This window comes from Salarias fasciatus, chromosome 9 (genome assembly GCF_902148845.1).
Source record: "Salarias fasciatus chromosome 9, fSalaFa1.1, whole genome shotgun sequence".
In the NCBI taxonomy this organism is placed as follows: domain Eukaryota; kingdom Metazoa; phylum Chordata; class Actinopteri; order Blenniiformes; family Blenniidae; genus Salarias; species Salarias fasciatus.
Genome location: NC_043753.1, coordinates 20789752 through 20800154, shown reverse-complemented (window position 1 = coordinate 20800154; position 10403 = coordinate 20789752). Strand labels below are relative to the sequence as shown.

At 41.0% G+C, this 10403-nt stretch overlaps 1 protein-coding gene across 1 annotated transcript; it reads left to right on the top strand.

Moving 5' to 3' along the window:
- Positions 1-2501: 2501 nt before the first annotated feature.
- LOC115394144 (sialic acid-binding Ig-like lectin 14) lies at positions 2502-9785 on the top strand. The gene is made up of 11 exons (XM_030099368.1): positions 2502-2543; positions 2836-2881; positions 2988-3380; positions 3903-4217; positions 4296-4550; positions 5461-5545; positions 5637-5673; positions 5863-6552; positions 6674-6813; positions 8969-9017; positions 9472-9785. Exons 2-8 carry the CDS (start codon positions 2848-2850, stop codon positions 5911-5913), a joined length of 1170 nt encoding a protein of 389 aa, XP_029955228.1. The 5' UTR covers positions 2502-2543; positions 2836-2847; the 3' UTR covers positions 5914-6552; positions 6674-6813; positions 8969-9017; positions 9472-9785.
- Positions 9786-10403: the final 618 nt, after the last annotated feature.

Genomic DNA, 10403 nt, shown 5'->3' with positions numbered 1-10403 from the left:
AGCAACACAGTTCTGGTGGAGACAGTGACTTTGGGAGAGAGCAGGCCTCTGAACGGCACCTGGCTATGGTCAGACGGAGGTGAAGGAGAGGTGAGCACTGCTTCAAGAAGAGCTGCATGAACCAGGACGGTGGGGATTCAGCAACAAGGAGCCTGGATGAGATGGGAACACACGGTGGAGAACAAAGTCTCTGGAGCAGAACAGTGTGAAGCCGAGCACCACTGCAGAAGGTTGTTGATCCAGGGGAAAGTTGGAGTCTCCAGCCTGCAGCCTGTGGAGAAACAGAGGGAAGATCCTGAACTGCTGCTCAAACACTCTGGAAGAGAGACGCCTTCACTGTCGTCATGACCAGGCGTCAAAAGCAACTCTAGATACCATTTGAAGTAGAATCAAGCAGTTCAGGGACCTCCACCCAGGAAAGCGGGCCAACCTCTCTGCTGGCTTTACTTTAATAGCTACAGTCATGTTAACACAGTGAGTGTGGCACAAATAATGGCTAAATAATGAAATAAATGAGTTCTTATCTACCTATATTCATGTCCGTATCAAGAAGTATTTACCTCAGAAACAAAGCCAGGCCAAAGTGCTTTTTTTTTTGTCTTTCCTCACCACTGAGCAACTGTACAGTTCAGTCAGAGGTCGTTGGGATGTTCTGGTTATTTTCCTGCCCTGGTTTATTGTGCCGGAGAGTTTTCTGTTGGTGGTGGTCGTGAGGAAGTTGAACCAGGATGAGAGGTTGGAGATGAGACCGGATTCAATGAATGATCTTTAAATAAGAGTTAAAATGTCTTTTCTCATGTTAAAAGTCCTCAGTTTTCCTCTCAGTCATTTCTTTTAAAAAGTCCTTTATCCATAAAATCAGAGCAGGACCAGTGGCTTTGTCAGGGTTTACTCTGTGCAGGATGGAGGTCTCCAGCTGCTGGTGTGGTGGGAGCTTGGAGGAGGAAGCTGAGGATGTTGATGTTGAAACAGGTGAAGAAGCAGTTCAGCTGGTCAGTGAGGGAGGTGGAGTCTGAACAGGTAACCACTGCAGGACTGGATTCTCTTCTGATCACAATGTTTAATTCTTGCCGCGCCTGTTTTGGATTTCCTGATATTAATTTCTTCTCCAGGCTGTCTTGATGCTGAATTTTAGCCTGACTGGTGCAGCTCTCTCACCCTGACTGCATTACTCTGCTGAAAAGCCTTTTTCAAAAGATGCTGGCTCATTGAACATGAAACATTAACCTCAATTATGTCAACATTTTGCCTTTACTTCAACATATTTCTTATTTGTTGTCTTTTGATGAGCTTAAAGGTCCATGTTGCTCTTTTGTTCAGCAAGTTGCAATCCTAAAGAGTCTTCAGCAATCCTCAGTCAGCCTCTTAATCCTGCATCACACTAGAGGAATCTGTAAACCTGCCTCGATGTAGAGAAAACACACTTGAAGACAACAAAAGACAGAACAGACAGGATCTTCCTCTTCTGATCTCATAATGTGTGCTGAGTTCCATGGTGCTAATGTTAGCAGGTGTGCTAGCTTACTGGGCAGCTGGGAAAGAACGCTCAGCTACTGCTATAACATCTGGGAATAAATGGGTTACTCTGCAGATTTTTTTGGGGGAACAAATCTATTAGAGGGTCTAAAGAATATTGCTGTTTTTCATAATGATACTTTGGGTTTTTTGTTTGGGGTGACCGGAACTTTAAGCTTCTAACATGCAGACAAGGCATGATGACTGATCTTCTAACTTTAAACTATATTCGCAGCAACACAGTTCTCAGAATTTAAAATCATATTTGGCAAATGGAGAATAGTGAATGAAGAGGATCTATGTGACAAACATCTGAGAAAAAACAGGGTGTTAAAGCAAACAGAGGAAGTTGTCAGTTCATTTCACAGACACTGAGTCTCGTGGTTTTCTAAAGTGACTGTTTCTCACTCTGAGCTGCTGAATTGTGATGATTGAACTGTCATGGCAGTCCTCCAACATCTTCATCATGCATTAAAGTCAGACTGGACTTTACAATAACTCAGCACCACCCAGTGCATTATGGGACATTACATTTCAGGTTGTATTCCAATGCTGTTTGATCAAAAACTCAAAATGTTACTTTTTTTCACCTATCAGTCAAAATGTCTAATTTCACTTGATTTAAGATAAATCCACTTAAAAAGCATATTTAAGCAGGATAAAGAATCTTGTTTTAAGACAATGTTCCTAAAATGAACACTATTTTCTTTGTTCTGTTTGCAGAAAATTTTCTAATACAACAAATGGATTTATCTTAAATCAAGTGGAGTGAGACATTTTGACTGATAGCAAGTCGAAAAAACTTGGTAGGAATTTGAGTTGCCGTGTAAAAGTCAAAGAGATGTGAAGTACTGAGCTGCAGAAATGAGCCGCTCACACCTCAATGAGCTGGAGATGTTACAGAGAGTTAACTTCTTCTTTTGACGTCAAATCAAGATTTCAGAAGATTTCTTGAAGCAGCAGTTCTGCTTCTGTTCACATTTCAACGACGACATTAACTGCAGCGGATCAGCTGGAAAACACATTTGGTGAGAAACTTTTTAAAAGTTTATTTTTGACTTGAGATGTTTGTTGAAATGCATCGTGTGTGTTTTGAACTATTGTATGAAGAATTAAGGCTGAATCTTCAACATGTTCTTAAAGCCAGTGTCAGACTGTTTGTGTGATACAAAAGAGGAATGGATTCAATGTTATTTTGAATTAAGTACATGAGCAAAACAAATTTAGGAACATGTAACATGATTGTTTTTGAAACAGGACTGGATGTCTCATGATTCTGTTTTCATGTGTCTTTAACATGTCCACTGTGTGAATGTGCAGGTTCCAGTCAACATGTTTCTTCTTTTGAGAGTTTTCTTCCTCCCAGGTGAGCTCTCTGTTGATATTATTTAACATGATTGTTTAATAATCTGAAGGTTTTAAATCAGTGATTCTGATTGTAAACTGAACTCACAAGTTGTTTGTTTTTCCAGCTGTTTTGGTTCATTGTGCCGGTGAAGAAACTGATCTCTTCATCACTGCACCGAGGAGTCTGGAAGCAGTGACTGGATCCTGTTTGATTATCCCCTGTAGCTTCAGACCTGCCCCAAGGAAAGAGAGACAGTTTGACAACAGAAGAAAAATATTTGCAGTGTGGATTAAAGATGATGCACCTTTTCAGAATCATCCAGAAAGAATAGTTTTTAACAGCAGTAATGAAGTTTACTACCCTTATATCAGCATCATTGGAGACCTGAAAGAAAGAAACTGCACCACCAAGTTTAATGTATTGAAACTTGAAAAATCCACAAAGTTCTTCTTTAGAATTGAGAGTGAATCATTCAAGGCAACAGCTGCTTTAGACCCCGTTGAAATTAAACTGACAGGTAAGACTGCTTCATTTATGTGCTTTAAAAAGATAAAATGTCACATTTAAGATTTGAATCTGACTCTATAACATTTTGATTGGATAATCTTATCATTGATGAAATGGTTGATTATTTGCTTTTGTGTCCTACAGCAACAGGAAACTCATGTCTGCACTGCTGTATTTAACATAAAACTGTCAGTATTCAGTCGGAAACAATCTGGACATTTATGTAGTTATTGACTGAAAACTCAGTTCACAGCTTTCTCTGGATTTATTCAGTGTTTAAAGTTTGTTTTCTGATTGATATATAAATGTGAAGTCTCAAAGGACGAGTTAGTTGCTAGAAGAACTTGTAGAAACTGTCATATATTGTAGTTTTTTTTTGCTCAAAACAGGAAAATTTGCCCAGATTTAAGAATATTTAGCTTATTTCTAGTAGGGCTGTTTTTGCAGTGAAAAGATTAGTTGAGTTTTTAGAAGAAATTGAACAAACTGTCATGTTTTACTTGTGAAATGTGTGTTTCATGCAAAACTGCAGGTTCTCCTCCGAGGCCCAGATTAGAAGTCTCAGCTGATCTGAAGGACCTGAAGGAGAAGGAGTCTGTCACTGTAACCTGCTCAGCTCTCACTCCCTGTTCACACTCCCCTCCTCAACTCACCTGGAGCCTCCAACAAGACGCTCACAGCCAAACTGAGGAAAACACAGATGGAACCTTCAGCACTCAGATCCAGAAGACCCTCACTCTGTCAGACACACATGATGGATTCAACCTCAGCTGCTCTGCTGTGTATCCTGTTGCTGGAGGAGAACCTGTGAAAACACCTGAGACAGAGTTAACTCTCAGGGTTTCATGTGAGTGATCCTGTCAGCTCATCACACTTCAGATGTTTCTGATGAATCAAGTTAATCTGAGTCTTATTTTCCCCTCAGATTCTCCTAAAGACACCACAGTCTCCATCAGTCCATCAGGGAGCTGGGTGACCCTGACCTGCTCCAGCAGAGCCAAACCTGCCGTCAGCAGCTTCACCTGGTTCAAGAACAGTGACCATGGACCCATCAAAGTGTCTGAAGGAGACTTTTACACCTTTAATGTGGCCGACATAACAGATCCAGCAAGTTTTTACTGTGTGGCTGAAAATGCTCTCGGTAATCAGACGTCATCGTGGATTCCTGTGAGCAAAGCAGGTAAATTTAGTCTTTACAATTTTTGTACAAGTGTTTGTCTATATTTATATCCATATGTGTGTTGATGATCTTTCTCTTTCCTCTCATCCCTTTTTAATGTGGATATTTTATGAAAAATCTTTTCAGAAACTCTTTTACAAACCCATTTGACAGCCATGATATCACCATCACTGGAAACCTGAGGGAAAACAAACTGCAATTCATGTTTTCTGGTGTCGTCTTACCTTTGAAAAGCACAAAATACTTCTTCAGTATTGAGAACAAATGATTCAGGTTATCAACGACTGCTGATCCTCTTTTCAAAAAACTGCAAAGTGTCACGCCCTGTGCCCCTGTGTCCTCATGGAGGCGCTGGGGTCCTGTTCTGTTTGTCTGCCCTCATGTTCTCCTGCCTCGTTACTCCCTGATGTGCCTCACCTGCCCTGCCATGTATTTAAGTCCCGTGCTCCAGGTGTGTCTTGTTGGCTCCTTGTGGGTCTGTCTGTGTGCCTCCATGTCCCTACATGCACCTCCGCTCCGTTTGCCTTTTTGTTCCTGTGTTCCTGATTTGCCTTGAGTTCTGGATTCCCTTATTTTTTGACAATAAACACTTTTGTACCCCGCCTGGCTGCCTGCGCCTGGGTCCTTCCACCCCGCACCCGTGACACAAAGTGACATTTTTATGTGAATATTTTTTGAGAATCAAGGTGATTTTCAGGTTAAACAGTTAAAATCATCTGTGTTTTTGGCTCCATGAAGTGACCTTCACTAACAGATTAAACTGAGTCTCTGGCTGGATTATCTGAGATGTTGAAGCAGTTTGTCACCAGACTGTTTTTAATTTATGTTGCTTTTGGATCCTGCAAAGACTGGAAACTATTGTCTAAGTTAGAGAAAACTCTTAGTACTAAGATCATGTGTTTCTCTGCAGGTGAACTGAGGATTGAACTCGTCTTCAAAACACTGATGATCCTTCAGGTTGTATCTCTCTACTGTACAATCATCATCTTTGAGTGGTGAGACAAACTTTTCCATCTGTAGACCATTTGATCATTATTTAAAGTTACAGTTCAAAATATTCATAGGTTTATTTTCTTTTTCTTTCAGCTGGTTCAGATGGAGACATTGCCACAAACAAGTGAAGGTAAACACGCTGTTTTAATAAACATAATAGTTAAATTCACAAGAAGAAAATCTTTCCTTCATTAACTCTTTAACTTACTCCACTAGTGTGATTTAGTGACAACAAATGTAATAATTGACTTGTGAGAGTCTCCGAACTTGAGATGGGGGATAACACTTTATTGCTGTGTGTCGTCTCATTTCCACACAGGACTCACCAGAAGCAGATGACGTCAACAAAGTGATTGAAAGTCCAGCATAATGGGCCACAAGGAGAAAACCAAGATGTTAAAGCCATCATCAGTGACCTGCTTTATTAATTCTGATCATTTCTGCCTGCATCTTTGTCATTTTTGTCATGAAATCTGTTGTTTTGCTGGATCTCAGCATGAACCAGGCCTATAAGAAGTGATGCAGCTCTGTAGAGGATTAACACATTTATATTCATGTAGAGTCTTAAACAGAGCTGATGTCTGTTTCCATTCTGAAGATAAATCAGCATGTATTGAAGCTTCATATTTTCTGTGTACATTTAAACAAGTTTTATCTCAATTTATTGCATTTTTTTCCATTTTCTCCTGGTTTCATTTGCTGTATCTATTGTAGTGGTCATTTAAGTAATGAAAATAGAAAACTTAATTCATTTTATTTTTTTCCCACAAAATCATTGTGTTAATGCTTTGCCGAAATAAAGTTTATTCTTTGATATAAAGTCATGAGAATCTGTGAAGTGATGAAAGTGAAAGAGGTTAAATGGAAAAACTGCTTTGATTTTGGTCTGTCAAGAAAAGGTAATGAACTCCTGCTCCACAGGAAGAATGTATGATGTGAGAAGTATGGACCCAAACACAGAACCCTGCAGAACTCCGTTTAGTCTGAGTAGAAGAGTCATCAACATGAAGTAAATTGAATTTTTGTGAGAAAGAGCAAAATAAAATAAAAACATAAGAACAGTAATACAATTGTGATTTTCCTTTTGTTTTTGTTTTTTTAACTTCCTGGTTTTCGGACTTGGGCTGCAGGTTGAACATGTCGGCGTCTCACAGAGTGATTCAACCTGCGGTCGGAGCCCTCCGTCTGGCCGCCTTCAGCTCGCTGCTGCGGGGGAGAGAGCCGGGGAGGTGTCCGGGGGTCGGGCGCTGGATGTCGGACACACTCAGAGGTACGGACCGCTGCCTCCGGAGCTCACCGCCGCGGGTCCGCTCCGTCACCGGGGATCAACAGGCTGGTTCCACCGGGGACTCCTGCAGGGGGAACCGGCTGCTCACAGAACCAGCTGCTGACAGCCTGGGACTGAGAATGATCTGTGAAACTTTCTACACAAACCGGAAATGTGGAGATGTGCCTCTTCACAATCCACTGCATGAACTTGAATAATCCGTGTATCATTCGTTCAATTGATATTCAATTAAGAATCAAAAAACAAAATATTGAAAAATGAGTCGTTTTTCCTTTTTTCGTTTTTAAAATGAAAAGAAATAAATGAAAATTGGTTTGTTTTTCAATATCCCGTTTGTTAAGACAGATCAAATAAAGGAAAGTTGAAAAACGGCCACAGAGCAGACTTTAATGTGATTTTTCAATTTCTTCGATCGCCATGACCCGGAAGTTCTATCGTCTGTGTTTTGGTTTTTGTCGGCGGGAAGGTGGGCGGGTCACGGGACCCTGTGGGTCAGTTTAAGGCCAGCACACACTACTATACACTACTACAGAAGGATCAGGCCGAATTTTGCCCCGATCTTCTCCTCCCGACCGAAGCCGACAAGGTCCGACTGTCGGGAGTAAGATAATGATCTCGGGTCTGAACTTCGTGTAGTGTTCGGGGGGGTTCAGAGAGATGTTTTCAGGTCGGAGCCTCTCGGGAGGCGTCAGAAGGGGAGATCGTAGATAATGAACATGTTTAATATTTCTGATCGCAAATCCTGTGGTGCGTGGAGCTCTGAGAGGCGCTGATCAGCTCCGAGCAGACCTGTCCACACCCTCGAAATAAAGCTCCCTGATTGGCTGGTGCTGCTGCTTTAAAAAAAATCCCCTCTCAGCTGTCAGAGATGGAGATGTATGTGAAATATATTCACTATATGACAGTGAAAGAGAAAAGTCAGAACTCCTAATCTCAGCAGTGAAGAAAGTGAGAGGTTAATCCTCAATACCTGGATCGCTCCTGGATAAACTGTATTTCCTCCATTCAGACCCAAACTCCGATCTGCTCATTCATCTGCATCGCCAGTCCTGCAATAATCCCGATGTTTGAATTCATGTCCACTATTAACCATCATGGAAAAAAAAAAAAACAACAACTTTCCCTGCCTTCAGAGAGACGAGCGACGCATAATGAAATTTACCTAATCGCTTAAGAGCAGTAGCAGACTCTGACAAAGCTACTTTTTTAAATCACCAAATATCTTAAATCATTCTTTTTGTCTCCAGATTGGATAGTTTACACCAGAATAAAATCTCGTTGAGCTTTGATTAGGTAAATTTCATTATTCGTCGCTCGTCTCTCTGAAGGCACGGAGTCAGGATATTAAAGTTTTTTTTTTTTTCATTTATTTTTTTCCTCATTCTTCCGTGATGGTTAATGTAGGACTTGCGATGCAGATCGGAGTTTGGGTCTGAATGGAGGAAATCCAGTTTATCCTGGAGCGACCCAGTTATTGAGGATTAACCTCTCACTTTCTTCACTGCTGAGTTTAGGAGTTCTGACTTTCTCTTTCTTTCTTTCTTTCTTTCTCTACTCGGAGCTGATCAGCGCCTCTCAGAGCACCACACTCCACAGGATTTGCGATCAGAAATATTAAACATGTTCATTATCTACGATCTCCCCTTCCGACGCCTCCGGAGAGGCTCCGACCGGAAAAAATCTCTGAACCCCCCGAACACTACACGAAGATCAGACCCGAGATCATTAGCATACTCCCGGACCTTGTCTTCGGTAGGGAGGAGAAAATTGGGGCAAAATTCGGCCTGATCCTTCTGTAGTGTGTGCTGGACTACAGGTTGACGTGACCCGCCCACGTTTCCCGCCGGCAAAAAGCAAAACACAGACGATAGAACTTCCGGGTCACGGAGATCGAAGAAATTGAAAAATCACATTAAAGTCTGCTCTGTGGCCGTATTTCAACTTTCCTTTATTTGATCTGTCTTAACAAACGGGATATTGAAAAACAAACCAATTTTCATTTATTTCTTTTCATTTTAAAAACGAAAAAAGGAAAAACGACTCATTTTTCAATATTTTGTTTTTTGATTCTAAATTGAATATCAATTGAACGAATGATACACGGATTTTGAATCCACGGTGCTTTTGTTTTTCTCAGGAGAAATCATCAGACCACTAGAGGGCGTCAGAGTCCTGGACTTGACAAGGTGAGATCAGTCATTAAAACTCGACTCGTGTGGGGTGTGTACGAGTGTTCCGGCTGGTCCCTTCACCACCATGAAACTCGGACGCGGAGCTGTCTGTGGTGCTGAAACGTCTCTCTCTCTCCGTCTGGTCCTCATCGAAATCCACACTTCAAGAAAAAATACGTGAACTGAACAACCAAAAAGAAGCAGGTCATGCTGAATGCTCCACTGTGCCTATGTGGCCTCACTTCATGCCATTCACACGGTTATCCGTTTGACATCTGATATTACGGATTTCATATCCATAAAACAACAATGCAACGTTTGAGCATTGTCACCTAATGGTTTACACAATGAACACCGTCAACAGGAGAGAGTTCAGAGTTACTTTAATTGAAGATTAAATCCAAGTGTTTGTCCTTCTTGACAACGTTGTTGATCACAGCATTGTGAAACTCCTCTGTTTTGACTTCAGTTTGATGAGCCTCTCCTCTCAATGGACATCACAACCAGAGGTGAAAGTCTTCCCTGCTCTGTCCTCTTATGGCTGCAGACCTCTCCACCGATGCTGTGGTGGCCTGATTGTTCAACACCAACTTCAGGAGTTTTGTCGCCAGTGGAACCTTGTGTTCAGGGTCATTTTCAACTTCAAAAGCAAGAAGTTCATGAGGTGATTTATTTTCTTTGATCATTTGTGAGCTACAGTCCAATGAGGTCAGCTCTCAGCCTCACAAAATGAAATACTTGCCAAATTTAGCTAGGCTGTAGTTATTTTATACAGTTCACTGAAGCCAGAAAATCAAGTTCTCCAGGCTTTTTAATCTTACCTCTCTGTGCAAGTTGATGTTTTCCAGGATGCTGTAAAACTATGGCAGACCGAAACTGTCATGATTGAAAATAAACACAGAAATATAACAATGGCCCAGAAAACAATTTGATATGCCAAGAAATTATAAGAGATTTTTTTTTCATGAAAAAAGTACTTGTGACTAAAATGTATATTTGTTTCATCATTATTTGCTGTTTTAATGTAACTTTGTGTTGATACTCTCTGCCTACCCAAAGCTCCATCGTGTCTGCCTGTGTGAAACAGTCTTAAAGGTCGGGTGAATGGTCGCATGCAATGCCATAGAATCATCTGCAATGATCCGACTTGGTATTATTCATTTTCCTACGACTGCGTACCATCTCCTATGATTTTGGAATAGTGACGCCTCTTGCCACATACTGCAGATTGATCCTAGACTGTTCACCTACAACCCTGAACCAGCCAGTCTGCCACAGTCCGCAATTAAAAATGAAACATGTTTCATTTTTTGAAAAATAATTTTTCAATAATTTCATACATTTTCCTGTTGACGTCACATCGTTTCACAATACATTTCAAGAAGACCCGTAAACAATTTC